The sequence below is a fragment of the Antedon bifida genome, chromosome 5 (assembly GCF_963402885.1).
Source record: "Antedon bifida chromosome 5, ecAntBifi1.1, whole genome shotgun sequence".
NCBI lineage: Eukaryota > Metazoa > Echinodermata > Crinoidea > Comatulida > Antedonidae > Antedon > Antedon bifida.
The window spans coordinates 28,548,568-28,571,459 of record NC_136230.1 but is presented as its reverse complement, the minus strand read 5'-3'; the positions used below and the strand labels follow the sequence as shown (position 1 = coordinate 28,571,459).

The 22,892-nt window shown below is 32.8% G+C and overlaps 1 protein-coding gene across 2 annotated transcripts in view; it reads left to right on the top strand.

Annotated features, from left to right (window-relative positions):
- LOC144843044 (guanylate cyclase soluble subunit alpha-2-like) overlaps positions 1-22,892 on the top strand; it is a 171,326-nt gene that overhangs the window by 35,349 nt on the left and 113,085 nt on the right. Inside the window, exons 7-9 of one of the 2 annotated variants that reach the window (XR_013612218.1) lie at positions 750-893; positions 4,983-5,137; positions 6,050-6,442. Coding sequence is in view for 1 of the 2 variants with exons in the window: in XM_078699697.1 (XP_078555823.1) it covers positions 750-893; positions 4,983-5,137; positions 6,050-6,209 (459 nt within the window). In the remaining variant the exon portion in view is untranslated. Of the gene's footprint in view, positions 1-749; positions 894-4,982; positions 5,138-6,049; positions 8,216-22,892 lie in introns of those variants that run through there. The other variant, XM_078699697.1, reaches the window with a different exon arrangement.

Here is a 22,892-nt window from a genome sequence, read left to right as displayed (position 1 = left end):
TAACTAAGCCTATTACTGTTCTTGCTTGTCGTTAGAATTGATCTTGTACAGCTGGTTAAAGGCATTTAACAAATTAATTTTATTATTAAAGCAATTTTGCCTTTTTAAGTGTTATGCTACCGTGAAAGTAACAAGTAATGAGATTGAATGACGTACACATTATGCAAATTTAAACAATCCACAACCAATTAAATTCACTTTATTTAGGCTACTGACATTTATATTTCATTCATCTTGGTTATGAAAGTAATTGTATGTTTTAAATGGGTTTTTTTTTAAGTTGAAGAGTAATCACACATTTATAGATAGATTTAATAAAGTAAGGTTTGCGTCCTTCTTGTATGGGATACAAGAAAAGTAAACTTAGATGTACAGTATTACTATTTATAAAAATGTGTATTTTATATTTGTTTAAAAGTGTCTTTCTCACTAAACGAGACGAGATCAAATTAAAGATGCACTGTTTCTGTTTAGCTGTAAAACTATAGGACATACAATTATAGGTAAATGATGAACTTTAAACACATGTAGTGCATTGTAAATAATATAAATAGGTACGTAAAATTAAGAAATTCGTAACAATTTAAAATCTTAGATATCGATCTCATTTCTTTTCAAAAAACTAAACTTGTTTCCACAATTTATTTTTGTATTTAAGACAGCATCACAATGCAAAACAGGTATTTCTTTTACCTGATTGTGCAATCCTGGATAAACATGTTATTAAATAAATCTATATTATATTTTAGGTGGAGACTATTGGAGATGCGTATTGTGTTGCTGGGGGCTTGCATAAAGCATCGTCGACGCATGCTCAGAAAGTTGCCATCATGGCACTGAAAATGCTGTCAGCCTCAAAGCAGGTCAACGCGCATGACGGAAAACCGATTCGAGTAAGTTATTAACACTTCTGAACCAATCTGTTAAAAGTTAAATGCTTCGCTCGACTTTGGTGCTTAAAATAATTTGTTTTGCATATATTTTTCAAAACGATGAACAACGCAACATAGATATAGAACAACGACCTACTTTTCTGTCGTTTACTTTTGATTTTCCGATTTTACGATCCTGAAGAAAACATACATACAAAAATTAAATTAAAACTGAAGTAGATTGATGCCATTGTAGTAGGACAAAAATAGCACTGAGAAATGGGAAAAAGTTTTAAATTGTTAATGGTTTGTTATGCCTTTCTTTCTTAAAAAATATTCCTTTCCGTAAGGATATTTGTAAAACTGTTGCTAGGCACTGAAATGAGTATTCACTTCAACATGAGGCTGAATTTAAATGAATTTTCCAAATTTGTCTTTTCTTTAAAAGATCTAATATTGAAAGAATCATTTTCGAATGTTTGTTTTTGGAGAAGTATTAACTGAGATCATTTTGCTGTGACTTTAATAGAACACGATAGCATTAATGTTTCAGTCTCTCCTAATTGTTGGTGATCCTAATGATCTTAACACATAACCTATATCAATTATGTATTTTCCTCTGTATTGCATACTAACTTGATGAAAAATAGGTTTACTGTTTGATAGCAAGTAACATTTTAAATTCGTTTGTTAGTTGAATTGGCCGGAGGACCACTCTCTTGATTTATTGGAGATAACTTTAAACAACTATTTTTTTTAAAGAAACTTTAAGTTTCTCACTAGTAACTTAACAAAAGGGGCAATTCCATGATCTGTTACTACTGCCTTCCGATCCAGAAAGGTCAGAGTTCATTCTCTGGCGATCATTTTATTTGCATAGGCATACCCAGCACAAGATTTCCTCATCTTCTCGGGATTATGCCTTCCTCCATAGCCAGTTTTCTTAAATTCACTTTTCTGTTGTTTATCCAACAAACATCTATTTCATTTTTTATATTCCTTACCGTTTTTGTTTATTATTTTGTACTGTTTTGCTATGGAGGAAAATAAATGTCTTTTGAAATGAAATGAAATGCCTCCGTCCTGAATTTGGCGATGACTGAGTTCGTGAATTCATAGGGCTTACTTCGCTATCTTAATAAAGGCAACATGTTTAGGTCATTCGAATAAAATTACTTGCGTTGCATCGACATGCTTGCGTTTGTTGCTGCGTCCTAGAGGGAAACAAGCTTTACTGGATATATATTCCAAACAAATCACTTCTCCATCAGGAATATTTGTTTGCAAATTACCATTGATTTTTTACCATCCCTTGACTCTCGAATGCACCGAATTGGCTGCGCACTCCAAATAGCTCTAATACACGGATTATAATGGCGACACGAGACACTTGTTTTATTCCAGCAATTTACAAAACACACACTCTTCTTCATGATTATTCAATTAGACAAAGTAGATGTTTACAATATTACGCGAGTAAAATTATGTCAATATTGTTAGATTAATCAGTTTACTTTTTTTATATATATAATTTTAAAGTTCATCGCATCACGTTATTTGATTGTCTATTTGTTGCAGTTCACGTGATATGTAGTTCGATGGTGTTACCATTAAAACTGATTAAAATCTTCATTTTACGTTTTGTGTAATCAAACTGTAATATATATTTTAATGATAGAAGAGGTGTTGATGTATTATCGATGAATACATTAATGTATAAACAATAAAGGTCTGGATAGATGAGAAAAAGGGATAATTTGTGTAATGAATGGAGGATGAAGATAATTAATAAATAAAGAAATAATATGGATGAGTATATGAATCAAGATTAAGAAAGAACTAATTGATGGATTTGATTACCGAATGGAAAGGCTGTGTATATAATGAATGGATGAGTTAATGGTTCAATAGATGAAATAATGGATATAAAAATGGATGAATTTAGAGATAAAAGAACGAATAATGAATAGCAGATTAGAAGAGATAAATACAAAAAGTACGAAGGAACAAGTCTACACGAGTTTACAAAATGCATTTTTACAATACATTTATATACTTTATGTACTTTTTATTTCATTATCTAAATTCTAAATGTTCAAGAATTAATAAATTCATACCTCAAACTATCGACCTTATCCTTATCATTTTCCACCACATTCTCTGTATACTGTCTTCATGAAATATGGAATTACTTGTCCCCGTATCATGGCAAATTCTGTAATAGTGTCGCATGTATCACATGTGGCGCATATGTACCACCTATCTGATAGGACAGTGATTAACTTTACTATTGGTAATCATTGCCTAAAAACATAAAATTAAAAAAAAATAAAAATTTCATGTTAAGGTAATGTTACGTTTATGAGTGTGATATTTGCATCATATGTAATGCTTATATGACAAGGTATCACAGAGGTTGTCTATGGCACTGTACAAATACTCGGCCAGCCACCTCTTCAAGTGGACTAAATTTAAACATATTACAGGGGGAAAAGCAAGCAATGTGAATGAATATATGAATAAGATAATGAATGTATCGGAGGGTGATTGACAGATGAATGTATGAGTGAATACAATAGCTGACTGGAAAATCGATAACTGAATAAATTTAATCGTTTAATACGTTGATTGATGCGTTATTTATACCCTTTTTGTCATTACAATTCTAATGTAATTTTTTTTTCTTTCAAATGTCACAGACTGTTTTATTAGTATTCCTAATTGTATTTTACGGTTACAATTTCTTTACGATTATCGTTTGTTAATGCATTCATTTTAGCTCGTTTCATTCTACTTCCGTTTATAAATGAAGAAAATAAGTATCCATAGATCATACGAGAATTACACTTTGTGGGCGTTTCGATATGCACCTTCTTAGTGCCTCACGTACATCGTGAACGCGTTTATATCAAGTTTGCGTTTGTGTTTGTGAAACTAACATTGTTACAACGTATGAAGGTGAATCAACGCACGTATAATAATAACTTAATCGAAAACCGCAAGTCATATAAAGCCTTGTCTACACTATCAAACTTTATGTGATATAAAAATGTGATGTGCTCATATATGGACACGATGATGTCATATCATTAACATATTTGAACATATCACTACCATATTTTGGCACATCACACTTTCTTTTGTCAAACTAGTTTGATAGTTTAGACAGAGCTTAACGCGTTTAGTAATGCGTCATATTAATCAACTATTCTTCACGTGACGAAAAATTTGAAAATCTGCGAAAAGGTGTCGTTTTTCATTTTCAAATTGAAATGCTAGAAATATCTTCTGATATTACCAATCCACAGAGGTATATCACTTGTAAATATATACCACCTGCCTAGCATAATATTTCATAGAAATAGATTATAGGCTATCGTTATGTATACAAAATCACCTCTTTTTCACTGCATATGGTAAACAATTCCCTGACACCGAAACAAAATGCATAACTAGTTTGACTTTAATGAATATAAATTAATTGCAATTATTAGGTAGTTTCATGTTGTAAAGGTTCAACTAGACTGTTTTATATGCATATTTTGTCATCAAATATTACCTTTCTCAATAATTAACATGTTTCTCCCCTTTTTTTGGGGGGGGGGGGGGAACGCACTACCTTATACCGTACCTTTTCCGCCGATTTATTTTGTATTTAAAACCACAATGTAAAGCAGGTTTTTCTTTTACCTGATATTGTGTCTGGATTAAATAATAATTTATTAGGAAGACACACGTTTGAAACAGTGTCACGCTTCTAGAGATTTGATTTTTTTTTATTTACAGGCAAACTATTTAAACTAAATTATGTACAAACTATAAAAGAAGTTTGACAAAAAAAGTATAAATATGGTATAGTGCTTTGATCATGTCCATATATGGGCATATCACATTTTTTTTGTCACGTAAAGTTTGATACACAGAGCTTAATACAATATAAAGAATATCGTCAACGAAAACATCGAGACAATTTAAATCTATAAAACTTATGATTCTTTCTTTTTTTCTAATATAAGGGTTGTGAGACTTTCTTTAAAAAGAGTGCCTTATTTCACATTATTACCAACACAATTTTATTGATTTTACTAACATTTTGTATTGTCTTTGTAGATACGGATTGGACTCCACACAGGTTCAGTGGTTGCTGGTGTCGTGGGTCGCAAAATGCCGCGTTATTGTTTATTCGGTAACAACGTGACCCTAGCCAACAAATTTGAATCACACAGTGTAGCAGATAAGATCAACGTTAGCCCAACTACGCATGAGTAAGTTATACACTATAACCATACTGTAATGCTCCATATTTTGTGCTCTAAAGGTCTTCAAAGATGGAAATCTGTTTTGAAGCTCTAGAATAGAGCGAACACATTTTCTGTGTGACGAGGCAGGTTGTGTGGCTATTATAATATATTAAAATTGTTTTATTTTATTTTATGACATTTTGGAGACAAGTCTCTCTTGACGTTACTGTTGTTTCATCAGTAGGAACATTATTTAATTAATATTTTGAAGAAAAAAAACATTATTTCGATTTCATGCAATAACGTGTTTGGTCCACATGCGTAAACTCTAAAGATCTATTAGGCCTATCCATAGAAAAACTATATACTAAAACAGTATATGACGTCACAAATGACAACCGAATCTGTAAAAACTAAATCTGTGAAAATAAATCCCAGTAAATACATGATAAGTAAAGTTGGAATCAAAGTATTTCGTATTTTCTGTTAAATGTTCTTTATGTCTACAAAACGTATTATCTGCGATCAATCGCTTTAAGAGCCTTCGTAATCGGTTTGTCCTTAATTCTCATAATTTCTTTTTTTCCCGTTTTAAAAATAAATGCAAAGAATAGAATGCATTATAGAAACAATTTAAATTTCGGCAGACGTTTGAAGATACTACTATAAGTAATAAAGTTGTTTGCCAAACAGGTGTGTTGTAAATCGGAATTACGCGTACAAAGCTTTTGAGGTATGGGCCTAGGCGCAAATTAGTTATTTCTTGTCGTCTGCTTTCTGATGAAGTATTGTGGACGCGCGCGTGCAAAAGCTGTGTACTATTGTTATCAATATTTTAACGCGCGTGCAAAAGCTGTGTACCGTTGTTATCAGTACTTTAACGCGCGTGCAAAGTTGCATGTAGGCCTATTATAAACAATAATTTTCATATTTCAGACTTCTTGTGAACACCAAAGGATTTATATTCACGGAGAGGCCCATTGATACGTTGCCAGAGGGATCTCTTACTATCCATCCAGGAACGTGTTACTTTCTAGAAGGATACAACTCATCGTCTGCCGGTGAACACAATGACGTCAATGCCATATCTAGATAACACCGATCCAAAGTTTTAAAGTATGCACAAGATACAATATTGATATAATGAGCTGAACATGGCGGGATAAATGACATTAAATGACAATATAAGTACACTACACTTAACGTTACAAAGTGTTATTACGTTTGTACACGCATGCGTATAAGTGCTTGGGGTTTGGTTTCAAATGATCTGAATCGAATGTTAATATGGGCGTGGTAACAGGTAGTGATAGACTCGGGATTTAAAATGTCAATTGAATAAAACAATATTGTCATATAAATATATATAAAAAATGATATTACTATAAGGTGGATATTCTGTTAGGGTTTAGATATTATTAATTAGATTTCAAACAACTATATGTCTGTTTTTTAAGGGTTCTGTTTAGTCACACACTAGAAAATAGTCTTTATCAGGACTACAAAATGACTCGTTAAATGTTACTAATATGTTTTCAAGTTTGCAATACATATTAAATGTTATAATATTTCTCGGTCACCGATTTCTTTACATTATAAAATTTCTTCAAAACTATGTTGGGTTTGAAATTGTATACAACACAATTACTTTAATGTATGTTTTCTGCAGTGGTGTTTGTTGATATGTAAAATAAATATCGTAGAGATTTGTAATTTTTTTTGTAATAATGTAGATATATCTATGACATCTTCAGTAAAAAAAAAATTAAGATGGTGTTAATACAATTCTTATAAAATTAGGTAATTTTAAGATGTGTAATGAATACGATTGCCATTTTATGAACTTTTCGATTCAAAACTTGCAAAAACACCGTTAAATTCACTTCCCAACTCGTTCAGACGCGAATCCTGTACTTTCCACATCTTCTGGCAATAGACTCGAATGCGCATGCGCACCGTCCTCAAACACGTCACAGTACTTGTGACATACATTTTGGGATTTAAGTTGTGGATAAAAAAGTTTCTAACAAGATGCAATTATCGAACGCAATGAATTGTGGGAATTTGAGTTTATGGTGTAGCAATAAAATTGAATCTTGTATACCTTGTGAAGCTCAAACGTGTATAGTTTTCGGTTGTGATTATAAGCTGAATTACATAGACTACTCAGGCCTTGCAAACGCTCGTGGATGTACTTACTTATGAGAACCGCGATACCCACAGGGTTCTTGTTTTATCTTTAATTTCATTAATAGTAATAGTGTATGAAAAGCTTGCATATTTTTTGTTAAAGTTAGTTAATTTTAATTTCTTTCAAACTAGGATAGAGACATGGATGGTATTATTTAACATCTATAGTAGTTTTAAGATATCAACTGATGTTGTCGTTATATTAAAAAAAAATATTGTAAGAATTAAGAAAATGCCTGAAAATGAGTAGAAATCACATGTATATGATGTTAGTTGTGAATAGACTTACTTATACAGAGATTTAAAATGTATTTTGTATTATAGTTTTCATTCTTGATGTTATATTCTTGTATCTATATTTTTTCACATTTTATTTTGCATGTTTCTACTTAATATTATTTATAAGTTTAAATAAATAATTCAATAGTAACAACGGCACCTCGTTAGAATAAACAATATGGCGTAATGACAGCCTAGCGTATGTTGGTCATAGAGCTAGGCTGGCGTATATCGATCGTAAGATGGCTTGCAACGCTGAAGACGTGAAATGCAACAGAAATCACCGCGTAGGCCTAATATCTATAATGCCTAATTGATATTATTATTATAACTTGGGGGTTGTAGCGAAAGCGATACATATTCTTCACAACACCGATTAGTTTGTAGACATGCGCAGACTATCGTAAAGTTTCTGTTGATTTCGTCTCTGGCGTCGTTCGCGCAATCAAATTATCCCTATTGGTATTACTTTAAAGGATTTGACGGAGGCAAACACCACGACGGTTTAACTGCCTCTAATATTTATCTATTTGCTATATTTTTCAAGTTGCTGTGCAATGAATTATGTAAGTGAACACGAGTAAGAGGTTGTAGGTATTATAATAAATGCAAAATTAAAACAATATAAAACAATTCGAGTTTCTGTGAGGTTTATATAAATATACATCTTTTTGTCATCTTTCTATACATTATTCAATTGAGAGTACTTTATAAGTTCTGAAGAAATAGTGTTTTCCAAATGAATTGCCCAACCACTTCTTTATGGTTGATTTACTTTGTCATTTTGAGCTTTTTGTTTACTTTATTTGTATCTCCATTGAGATCCAGCCACTGATACCCACAATAATTTGCCTTTGGATTTATATATTATTCCAAAACTACCACAGCCAGCGTGGTTATACGATGAATCATTTTGCTGGAGTGGCGTGTCATAGTAAACCACGTTCTGTCGTTATGCGACAAATGTTTTGTAACGAAGTACGGGACAAAGAAATCGATATGCCAAGGAATCAAATAAAAATTAAATCTTCACTTCACTCTGCCTTGATTTAAAAATTATAAATTCTTCAAGAATTCACTTTATAGCTTACTGTTGACGAGAATTTGGACACAGTAGTCAGTATAGATTCACTCTGCGAAAAAATAACAAATTATCATCTTTATATTCGTAATTATTTCATAACTGTCAAACATGGACAATTTACCTATTCGACTTCGATCAAGATCTGCCTATACAATCTCTACATTTATCTTAATGACGCTGAAATCTAAAAAAAAATCTCAATAAATCATCAACATTTTAGGCTAAAAATGTAAAATGACACACACACACACTTTATCATAAATTTAGCTTACGTTTCGAAACAGCAAACAGTAGTAAATAATATTACGGAATGACGCATGTTTAACATTTATTTTTCTATAGTCAAGTGATGCAGTGTAAAATGATCTTAAGCATGACTATATAAAGTAATGTATAAGGGAAGCTAGTGGTACGGAATGTTGTGTGTGAAAGCAAGTTTATTTTGATAAGAAATGTTGTTTTTAATAAGTCTGCGCATGTACAGTAAGCAAGTCTTATTTTCTTTTAATTTAATTCAATTCAATTCAACTTATATTTCAGACAAACGTCCATATGATACATAATACAAGTAAAGAAAACATTGGATTCAAAGGGGAGGGGGAATCAGGGTGTGAAATTAACATACATTTTGATATACATTGTCAATGGTTCAGCCAATATTAATTAAGCAAGACAGTGGACTAAAAATATTGAAAATTAGACATACGGGATTTTGACCGTCTGGGATGTTGGCTGCTGAGGAGGCTTTGAATGTGACATGGTATCAAATTAGATTAGAAAGTGAAAACTTGTAAAAACTAAAAATCCTATACAAAACTGTCTTTCTAAAGGGTCTCGAAAGTATAAATGTTATTTCTGTTTCAGTTACAACTGCAGGCATATAAAAATAGAAAATAAGATAAAATATAAAATATGACATTATCATTTAGAAGGAAAAGAATACATTGTATGCAGTGTTACCTTACATTGTTCCCTATTCCGTTACATTGATTTTATAAACATGTGTAATGTAGGCTTACATTATTCTATTCTTAACTGTTTGTAGAAATCCGTCCATAATACTATCATAGGCCTAATTTACATTTACAATCTCTCTGAATGCTGTAATCTCACAAACGACAATATTACGACAATATCCCAGTACCATGGGAATATTCGGTATTACACAGCATCGTGGTATCTATATCATGTAAGCTAGCTTGGATTATGATAAAATGGAGGGATTATAATTTCTCCTTGATGATATTAAGCGATACATGTTAAGCACATGTGATACTGTATCATCGAATATTCCTATGATACTGGAGAAATCTAGATACAGTCCGAGAATCGGGTGAATTGAAGGGGGAGACTTGTGTGTACTCACACAAGCCCAATGTTAAAATCATCTTACTACTAATACTTGTACTACGCCTATACTCTAGTCAACCTTATACAGTAACCCACTGGGACTGTTTAGACCGTTTTTTACCGTTCATTTCAATCAACCATTATTAAAAATTCCAATTATAATGTAATTATTATGCCAACCTGCGACAAAGTCACTTAATCGTTTTAAATGATTATGAGTGCTCGGTACATGGAGTATGTTGTTATATATCAGGAACCAGTAATTGAATTACATAAGGTAAATTGCATGACAGCAAGGCATGATTAGTATAAGCAAACACACCTGGGTCCTATGCTGTCACATATAACAAGACAAGGCTATAATGTGCTCTATGATCCTACGCAACGCCGCGTGGTGTCAGCTAGGGTGATGCCACGGATAAGCGTGAGGAATGTTACATAATTTGATAACATAGTCATAGTTAGTTTTCCGGCAAAGCTTACCTCTATGTCGCCTGTGATTGGTTAAATTGCTTACATTGCGCTTAAGTCGTGGCTTTACGTCCTAGTGGAAACCAAGCTTTACGTTGCGTCTACGTAGTTGCGTTGCGTCGAATGAGAAACCATGCATATATTTACTTTGTGATCACTACAGAGACGCGTATTTTTCACGATATACACGACGTCATGTATGAGCTTAGTGTATTTACAAAACAAGAAAGACTGAGACCGACTTTGATCTCAAATTGCCAACATAAATGTGTGTTGTTCAATCATGGTCTCAGTGGTCCATGCCTTTCTAAATCAACAAGTTTAATTTATAAACTACACAACATTTCATCCTCAAGAAATACATTCCGTGTAGGCTTAGCATTATATTGTGCACATGGAGAGTTTTTATTTTTTCATTTATGGAGTATGATTCTCGTTTTTATCGACTAAATATTTTTTCCTATACATAATTTATATTAAATTTATACACACCATCAGCATGAAATATTCAGTAGAAAACATTATTGCCAGATTTTTCATTCATTTGAAAAAGTATTTAAGCTCTGTCTAACACTATCAAACTAGTTTTACAAAAAAAAGTGTGATGTACCCAACTATGGTAGCGATATTCCCAACTATGGTAGTGATATTCTCAAATAGGTAGTGATATGACATCATCATGTCCAAATATATGAACATCACATTTGTTTGTCACATCGGGACAAGGGATCAAAGATTTGTAAATTAATTATACTCGAGTTTATCATACTTATTTACTCAACACTATATTGTTTTCCTAACTTAATATCGATAAGTGTATATCAAACTTGCTGTAGAAAGACCAATCAATTAACTTCTATAAACATTTCTATTTTTTTTAGTGCTATTGAGACTATTTTATTTCCTATGACCTTTTGGTGAGAGACAACATAATTTTGTTAATGCACCAATACACAAAGGTCATCTATAATGTATGGTATATTTACTGTAACATCTTATGGTCATCATTCATGTTTAGTAATTATTTTAGTTGGACGAATTCTTCACATTCAAATTCAAAATAACATTTGTTTACTACCTTTTTAAGGTTGAAACAATAATGGAATAAATAAGAAATAACATATACAAATGACAATAAATCTTGGGGAAAAGGAAGAAGGCAGGATCCAAGAAAGATACAGGATCTTGAGTCAGGTCTGCCTGGGACACAAAACGAAGGGACAGTGGCGGGGTACGGGACAGATCAACAGGACATTAAACTCTACGGATTCCAATCGAGGAGCCAAGAAAATGAAAGGGAATGGGAAATGCAAAGTGAATTAATAATTAAAAGCAAAGTGTGTTTTTAGTTCAATTAGTATCGATAATTTTAAAGGGTACATTGATGATACATCCATGATCATCAAAAACGTCATCGCGTTCAATAGTTTACACGCGCGCGCGTGTAAGACGTTGCATATTCCACGCAGGAAGAAAACAGAATATTCTGTATCTAACAATTACAATGAAAAGAAAACGAACATCACACCATTTAATGAAGAGACTAACGGACATATACTGCATGTACAACTATAGCATCATTTTCACTATTCCACACTAGATACGAGTCTACAGCTGTCATTAGGTAGATCTTAACTGACTATCGACAGTCAGTTAAAAACCTGTCTATGTGTATTTAAAAACACTCTGAACTCTTATTTTAAAACCGTAAACGCAATTGTTTCCTCTCAATTTAGTTAAGGTATCAATTTAATATTTTAGAATTCAATTTCCTGAATTATAAAATTGATTTATATTAATATTCGTGATTTTCCTATATCATTACTAAACCGGATATTACAGTAGTGTTTATCATAGACAATATACGCTATTTTCTATTGTGATTAATACAATAGTTTGGTGTATGATTTGAGATATTCAATCTATGTTGTCTACTTGTACAATGTCTTTGTTGAATGGACTTTAATGTGTTACGTGTTCATCATTGATCAACACAATATAAACGCTTCATAACAATATCAATATTTGATCTGTTATGCCTACAATGTTCGTTTGCGTGCTCACTCAACTGTAACACAACCGATTATGAGTACTTTAGTAGGGTCAGTGGCGTAACGGCTATGAGCGCTTACTGGCTAAACCGGGGGATGGGGTGGGCGGGTTGAGCTTACATGGCCCCCTGAGCAAGGCCGCAGGAAGAAAATAGTCATTAAAAAAGGCTAAAAACGTCGGAGAGCCCCTTGTGGTCTTTTAAACCAGGGGCATGATGCATCTGCGTTACGCCACTGAGTGGGGTACGGTAGATAGAGGACAACCTCTTCTGTAAACGATACTGGAGCATCATGTTTACAGGCCGAAGAGAAGCCCTTTAATTTCACTTCCTCATGAAACCAATTAGTTGTCATGATTCACTTAATTATCTTTCTCATAATTAGGTCTTCTTTTAAATGTCACGTATATAATTAAAGTAGGAATCAAGTGTTTACACTGCATTGTGACACAAAGAGCATTGTCTGATTCTTTAGTGACGTTACGTAAGATATATTCTAATTACCCTTACATTATGTTTTTATGCGTTTTACGTGGGATTATTAATACGACATTATACAAGCTTATTGCGTGCCTTCTATAATTCGTTTCTCCTTCTCGCAACGTATAACGCAATGTACGAAACGTAAGCAAATGCCCTTATAATAATTGTGTTTGCCCCCGCCTGCGTGAAATCAAACCTGCGATTTTTGCAGCACTATTACGTCGTCGGTTCCCACTTGTGATTACGCAATACAGCACTTTGCGTCGATACGTCGCTGCGTTGCGTTCTAGTGGGAACCACGCTTTAAGCCCGAAAACGCGAACATTATTTGAAAGCTCATGAAAGTACATCTTAAACAATTAAAAGTTGAATTCAATTATTTGAAACAACACAGCTGGCGTTTTGCGAAGATATTATTATATTAGCAAGCCTGTTATCCCCCACCAACATGAATGCTCATTTGTCAACATCTTGCAGCAGGCCACTGTCAACATATTGTAGGCCTACTGTCAACATCTTGCAGCAGGCCACTGCCAACATATTGCAGGGCCACTGTCAACATATTGTATAGGCTTACTGTCAACATATTGTACTTACTACCAACTAGGCCTACAGATTTAAGATAATCGTTACGTCAAGTTCAAAGGACCAATTATATCTATATAAAACCTGATGACAGAAAATATTATCAGCTGAGAGGCGCTGAAGAAATTGTTATATTGTGAGTGAGGGTTTTGATTAAAGGGCTACATCACCGTTTATTATATTAGTCGGTTCCCACTTTGACGTAACGCATGGACGTAATCGCGTCATCCGAACCGTCGCTTGTAAACTCACTTGCGTTGTGCCTTACGACACGACGTTGCGTTAACGTTGGAACCAAGATTAATGTGTGTCTTCAAATCTCTCCTCAAAACCCACCTTTTGAATTTTGAATTTTTCTGTCTATGTAAAGCGCATTGAGGCTTTCAGCATAATGCGCTATATCAAGTTCCAGTTATTATTATTATTAATGTGCATATTATATCATATCTTTGGTTTTTTGTTTGATATCGTTTACTATGCATAATTTCACCAAAAGTGCCCACTCCGCAACATTACACTCACATTTGTGTTTTGCGACGTTATTCGAATAACGTCGCAAAACACAAATGTGAGTGTAATGTTGAAGAGTGGGCACTTTTGGTGAAATTAGGCCTATTAAACGATATCAAACCAAATTGGTTAAAAAAAATCATTCATATACTTGACTTGGTAACAATCAATATTCCGTATCGTTTGTTACCATGGTAATAATCGAGCGTTGCACAAACTAAATTAAGTTGGGGTTTTTTTTCAAAAAAAGGAGATAGTATCTAAATGAAGTTACTCATCCTTTAAAATAACTTAATAAACTGTGAATTCGTTCTGTTCTTGTTTATTAAATTATGAGTAAACTTTAAAAAGGTTTGTTATGCTTAAGAGGCAACACAAGGGCGTAACGCAACGTAAGTGAATTGACCAATCACAAGCGATGGATTATTCGAACTGTCGCTTTTCATTAGTTAACACGCTTGCGATGCGTTTACGTTTTTGCGTTATGTTCTAGTGGGAACCAAGCTTCAAGTGAATAACATATTACTTTTTTTTTTTTTTATTTCTTTCTTTATTCATCCAAAAATTTAAAACAAATACATAAATATAACATTATAATATATAATATATAAAACATTTAAATAATTGGATACAAAATTTATTAAATTATGCGTAAACTTTAAAAGGGTTTCCTAAGTGAATAATATATTCTTAGTTTGTTTTTGTTTATTGAATTATGCGTAAACGATAAAATGGTTTGTAGGTGAATAACATACTATTAGTTTGTTTTTGTTTATTGAATTATGCGTACACGATAAAAAGGTTTGTAGGTGAATAACATACTATTAGTTTGTTTTTGTTTATTACATTATGCGTAAGCGATAAAAAGGATTGTTGAGTGAAGTGTATGGATACATTCTTAGAATCTAGTTATAGGCGTTAATTGTGTGTAGCGAGCTAAACAAAGTCCATACGTTTTAACACGTTAACGCTTTTGAGCTAAACATGGTGTTATCATCGATATGACTGGTGTACGGTCTCGCGATTAAATCGAACACCTTATCGATTAATTTAAGCGATAGTTCATCAGAATTATCATGTGTCCTATTTGTGATATCAATTTTCGTGTCATCATTATAACTAAAATTAATAAACATAAATTTTATATAGTTAGTATTATGTTTCTTGAAAGGCTACAGTAATTATTTTTAACGGTGAGTGATTCAGATTCAGAATTATTTGGTCCTGCGGAAATTCATGACAGGCACAATCGCTCACATAACATTACAACACATAACATACACAATATATATAAGTAAAATAAATATAAACAAGTAAAGAGTTGTAAACAACAATGTTGCACACTACGGCACATACATATGTTACACTGTTTTACCAATTTTGCATTAAACTGTACAGATAATGGGGGGTGCTTAAGTATATAATAATATACGAGATGTAAATGTCCAGACACTGGTAAGTAGGAGCCTAATTGTTTACAAGTGTGTATACATAATGCAATGTGGGCCAATTAACGAACTCATTTCAAAGAAAAACACTACGATAATGTCAACCTGAGCTGGCAACATGATTAAATGCTCATGTTCGTGTCAAAGTTACTTTGATTCAAGAGACATAAGCTAACAGAACATATCAAACACTACAAAAAACAATGTTTAAAAATAAGTCAACATTATGTCATAGAGAAGAGACACATAATAGTTATAATGGAGGAGAGTCATGACGAAACTGTGGAGATTCGAACCCACGACTCTGGGAATGATAAACTAATCACCAATCTATGAAACACTAGTACCATAATGGCAGAAAGCAGGGTTTGAATCAAGGATCCACAAATTGGAAATAAATGTAGCGGTGTTAAACACCAGGCTTAAACAATAATAGAGATAAACATTAATAATGTTTAACACCAGGCTTAAACAATAATAGTGATAAACATTAATAATGTTTAACACCAGGCTTAAACAATAATAGTGATAAACATTAACAATGTTTAACACCCGGCTACTGTGTCACTTATGAGTAGCATAGGATCTTTGTAATTTATTGGACTGTGAAAAATAATGAAAGCTAGACTTGAACCCACGACCCCTGGATTGGTAAGGGAATAATATTTAACACCAATCTACCAGTGTCCCATATCTATTAAAATGTGAACAATACTGTTAACGGAGGATTTGATTCCAGACGCTGAAGTTTATAAGCTGGGCACAAAGCTATAGTGCCACTTCGACTTTGTTTTTAGAAACGATTTTACAACTGCACTATTAGTATAACAGTTATGAAATTTCGTTTCCGTTTTAGTATTGTCAAAGCTGGAGCAGCAGATGGCGATAGTGCTTGCAGTCTCCGGGGATGAGATGTCTATAAAACCTCGCAATGCATCCCATTTGAAAGAATGTAATATTTATTTTGTTGTTCCATTTATGCGCGTTTACTGAAAATGCTTTTCAGGACTAATGACATATTATGGAAGTCTTGCCTTTTATAGACAAATAACATATTTTAATGTGGTATAGCCTCCATAGTATACATTGTACATTATGTAATAAACATTATATAATTGTATATCTCTATAATTATAATCATACACTATGTGACGTCATTTGGACGTGTTATGTTGAACTATTTTGCATATATATGTACCATAATTAAACTATCTTACTGGTACAGTATGCATATAATACATTATCTAAACAGTCATTACTCTTATGTCTTTTAAATCAGTGAATATTCCATAGTCATTTTTGACTGAGGGATAAACAGTGCCATAACATATTGTATAGCCGATTTGTTTAAAAGCTGTATACATTTTGTGACTGGTACTTTAGCATAGATGCTATTTTAGTCAATAATAACACAGCTTGAAAAAAATCAAAAATACTTTTTTGTGAATATATGAGTATACGAAGTATTTCTAAACTTGTATTTTCTCTTTCGGCTTTTAAATGCATATCATAACACACAAACCTGCAGTAGGCCTATAGTATACATAAGACGTGTACCGTATGCCAACCATTACTGTGATTTTATTTTTTAACAACAATATTGTAACGTACGGTGAGAGAAAATAAAGAAATTAATTATACAGGATTACACAATCAGGTTAAAAAAAAACCTGTTATGCATTGCGGTCCTGTCTTAAATAGTTTTGTGAAGAAAAATGTTTGTCGAATAATGTTTATCTGCAGGAATAGGGCATAATGATAATTTGGGCCAAATATGAGATACAGTAATACATAGACTTAATGACATGATGATATATGATATGAAATGCCTTTTTTCACTTACAATATCATATCATTGATACATGATATTACAGTGATAATAATATGATAATCATAATGTGACGATACAATGGGTAAAACATGATACTGAAGTGTTCAACAAATTAAAATATGAAATTGACATAAGTTGTGTCATTTATAACACATTTCATAACTCTTGACGTCACTATTGCCAGTTCGTATTACATCGGTGGCATGATAGATAATACGTATATTGTACGCGAGCGTACAAAATGCGTACCCTTTTCATCAGCTTCTAAACGCCCGCATCAATGTACTGTAGTGTTAAGCTCTGTGTACACTATCAATCTTTATGTGACAAAAAAATGTGATGTGCCCATATACGGACATGATGATGTCATATCACTACCATATTTGGGCACATCTACAATTTTTTTGTCAAACTAGTTTGTTAATGTAGACACAGCTGTATGTCTGGCCACATGACATGCGGTAGACCGCCTATGTACTTTTTAGCTGAATGTTAAGATAGCGTACTAAGATACATTTCATATACTGTATAATAAATAGAAAATGTATGTATTAATAAATAAGCAAAAGCGCATAGCCTGTTGGTATGTTAATCCCGATATTTGGTGTAATCCTTGCCTGACGTAGGATGAAGCGTGTGTCTAATTTAGCCTGGCACTGATTTCAATTCCACTCGCTTGCCGCCGAAATAACCGGTCCGCCTAATGACCGTGCTAAACGATAATGGCACGGCAGAAATGCTTAAGTCTTACAGGCCACAAGCTGAGAAAACAAGATCGATTCTGGAATTACTATACAGAGATTTGTATCGGTCTTTTTTACGATGTCTGTGCATTTTCTACAGTCAACGACATGAGACTCATTAGTGTAATCTCTCAAAGTGTTATTCCAAGTCGCAAGTCCTCAACGGGTCATGATTTATGTGTTTCTTTTCTCTGTTTGTGAAAAGTAGAATTGCGTTATCCTGATATTGGGAAATGTTTAGTATTTGAGAAATTAAAATGAGAAAATTACTATTTGCGCCTCAAAGATACAGACAGAAATAGACCAAAGACAATTATTTAAAATATACATAACTCATTTATTATTACAAATGAAGTGGCCTACTAATCTATATAGATGCACCATAGTGGCATAATAGCAGGGCGCCAGTATACCAGAGTTCGAATCCGCTTAGTGTGTTAACTCGAGTTTTAATACAAAACGCGTATAGAAAACATCAGCATTAAACATCGTTCGGGTCCAAAATAAATCGTTTATAATAACAAATCACTGCGATGTTAACGCTATGACAATTTAGAAGATCACAAATTCGTTTTAATCGTAAAACAAGGATGACAAGGTTCCTGGCCTTTACAAAAATTGGTAAAGAATAGACCATTAAATAGTCATCACCATTTTATGACACGGTAGCGATTTAGTTTCTTTGATTTCGTTCCTTAATTCTTTTGTTCCACATTCAAGCAGGCTTTTTAATCAGCTAAGTTAATTTCATTATCAGAGTAATGCTCTGTCTACACTATCAAACTTTATGTGACAAAAAATGTGCCCATATATGGACATGATGATGATGTCATATCATTACCATCTTTGGTCATATCACCAACATATTTGGGCACATCACACTTTTTTTGTCAAACTAGTTTGGTAGTGTAGACAGAGCTTAATATTGTAGCTCTGTTGTATTTTTCAAATATTTTTGTCTTTTTCTGTATTACTATTACTAACCTTCAACTAATTTTGAGCAATTGTATGTCAACATGAATTTCCTTTTGGACAAATAAAACTATAAACTATGAATTTTTAATGTTATTTACATAATAATGCTGTAATTCAATAGGATAGGTAATATATACTATATACAAAACAATAAACCGTAAATACTACTGAAGCTAATAAAAAAAAATATCTTTAGAAAATACTGTAAATATTAATATAATAATACAATATAATATAAAATACTTGTATTTATATAATACTAATAGGCTTAATAAAATGTCAATGGTGTGTTATATTATTAATACATTAGTTGAAAACAAATCTTTCACTATGACATTACGATAGTCTGTCGCTTTAACATTTATTTAGATTTATAGAGGGCCTCTTTTAGGTGATATTTGCTGTTTCATTAAAAACCAAAATAACCTTCAACATCACCTGCTCTGCTTAACCCGTTGTTTTTATACGCTAGCCAAATCGATTCACTAATTGGTTTTAATCTTGATATTTTACAAAATACGTGTCTCCTTCAACAATGTGCTCAGCTTACGTGGCATACAATCAAGAATACTCAAAGAGACATTGATTTGGTTTTTTTCAACAAAAAAAATCAACAGTATATATGAGTTTTTAATACAAAAAGAGAAAAAACTAAAGAGAGAGAGTTAGACGAGATTGGCAATAATATACTTCCGTTCAGGTGGCCTTTTCATTTTTAATTTTTAAGAAATATCGAAGCAGATTAAAGGTTTTTTCAAGATCACTACAATTTTGAAGGGTAATGAATAATTATTCACCTGGCCAAACGGATAGCCATCAGCATAAAATCGTAAAGCTTTGTCTTTTAGTGTTCTATATGCAATAGATAAAAAGCATTAATGGAGCTCGCTCTCGTATTGGGACGTTGCCAGCCACTACGCGCTAGCTATCATGTGTACACGAATACAGTTCTATTTCAGTATTACTTGATCCTTTTGGCGAAAATTAACACCGTGTGCTGATTCCTAATAACAGTTTAATCTACCTGTTTATTTTTATTACAAGATCATTTTCTACGAGATGAAAAATATCATTTGGTTGTTGCGTGACTGGGTTTGTTCGCGATCGACTAGAAAAAAAAAACCACACCGTATATAATAATATTCCACGTTTTATATTGATTGGGTTTCGTGATGATGCTAAACTATATCGATATCGTAACCGCCTCGTCGTATTGTGAGATGCATGCGTGTAAATACAGTTTATAATACATTAAAATGCAAATTACTGAAAGAACAACAATGGTTCCTAAAAAGTGTTTTCACAATTGATAGTAAAAATGTAAAATTATACAGCAAGCAAAACACCGTTCCTTCGTTAAAAAAAAAATGGCTGAATAATTTTGTTTTAAATATTTTTAATGGTCCTAACTTAAAAAACATCTCTATCTTTGGTACCCTAATTAAGTTTGGTTCCATATAAGGAAGGAACGTGCCTGTAACGCAAGACATTTGACCAATCACAAGCGACAGATTTCCAACTGTCTCTTTCGTTGTGCCTTCTTGCGTGCGTCTAGTCTTGGAACCAAGTTGGGTATAACGGTACCATTAATCATAAAGCTCTGTCTACACTATCACACTTATGTGCCAAAAAAATGTGATGTGCCCATATATGGACATTATGTTGTCATATCACTGCCATATTTAAGCATATCACTACCATATTTAAGCATATCACTACCATATTTAAGCATATCACTACCATATTTAAGCATATCACTACCATATTTAAGCATATCACTACCATATTTGGGCACATCACACTTTTTTTGTCAAACTAGTTTGATAGTGTAGACAGAGCTTAACATAGGTACGAGGAATTGCACCGTTGTTTTTTCACTATACTATGCTTTTTTATTATTATGCATTTATATTACCATTTTCAAGTCACTAATGAAAAATGTTTTAATTTTTAGTAAAACACATTAATAATAACACAATACAAAAATGTTTTTTTTTATTTTCCAAGACCTAATAACGTTACATGTAATAATACCTAAAAACTCAGATCGATACAACCAATAAAAACAATCTAATCAAAATTTTAAAATAGCTTCTGTAAACAAATTGATTCGATATCAATATTCGCGCCACTTTCTTTATATCAATATAGCACAGACTTGTGATATGAGGAATGATATTAAAAATGCATGAATTTTCATTATTTATTATGCATTGGTGTTTACAAAAAGAAAACATTTTGTCATTACATTAAAATGTATGACGGACTGTCTTGCATTTATCAAGTATACTCTAATGAACAGAGAGTAATCTTTCGTTAAGCGTGGTTCCCACTAGAACGTAACGTAACGCAACTCAGCGACGTATCGACGCAAAATGATGTATTGCGTAATCATAAGTGGTAAAGATTGGTTCCCCATATAACGCAACGCAAGGACGTAAGACACAACGCACGAGAATTGACCAATTACAAGGAACGGTTCGAATAATCCAATTCGCTTGCGTTGTGGCTTACGTCATTGCGTTGCGTTCTAGTGGGAACCAAGCTTAACCTTAACCGACGATGCAACAGTGCTGCAAACATCGCAGGTTGGATTTCACGCAGGTAGGTTGCGTTACGCTGCGTCGCTAGTGGGAACCAAGCTTTAGGCACAGGGTTCTTGATACCGGCTATATTATACAATATTTGTTGAAGTGCCGTACAAAATAAAGTGAATTATGTCACCTATTTAGATTATTAATAATAATAACTCAGACTGAAAACAACACAACTTAAATGTGGCTTCACACTCAACTTCAGACATAAAGATGACATAACCGTAATCGTTCGTTCGTTTTTATTTCACATAATGTTTGGTTCCCACAGAGAGACGTAAAACAATGACGTAAAGTAACGTGAGTGATTTGACTAATCACAAGCACTTGCTTATTCGAAGTCAATCAAGCGTAATAAGCTGACGCACACATACTCACGCGTAACATAAATATGGCGCACGACTACTTATGCGTAACATAAATCTGGCGCACGCATACTTATGCGTAACATAAATCTGGCGCACCGTATAAACAATCGTAACATAAAGCTGACGCACGTATGCACAAGTCTAATAGGTATTAGTGTTTGAACGCGCGCGTCAAATCTTTAATATCACAATTTTTATTTTTTTTTTAATATACATTTTTTAATTAACATCATTATCTGATATTTTCAGTCATGGAAATTGCATTTTACCGTAATTTATTAGTCGATCGTTCAGATCATCAACAATATTGCACTACCATTACTTACATTACCGTAATATATACCGTACCTTCCAAAAATGCGGCTCATAATGTTAAGTATTTTTAACATCTTCAAGGTGAAAAGTAAGCAGTAATTCATACAGTAATTATTTATATTGATTTTACTTTTAAAAGCAATTGTGTACATAGAAGAAACTAATGTGATGAAGGTTGAATAAAAGCATATGAAATACGAACTTGTGCTATTAGAGTTATCGTAATTGTTTAATCATTTTTTTTTTATAGAGGAAAACAATGGACGTCCTTATCAGTCTGATAGTTCGGTTTTCAATGGGAATTAATTATTCTAATTAAACAACAGTTATTACAGCAATTATATGTATATTTCCTGTGTGACTGCATATACATATGGAGATTATAATTGAATTTCATAATGACATTTATCTTGAGTGATTCAAACACTTATATCGCCCTTTTCTCTTTTTTGCACAACTTCAGTAGCACCTGCTCTGAAACCAAAAACATTTTTTTAAACTCA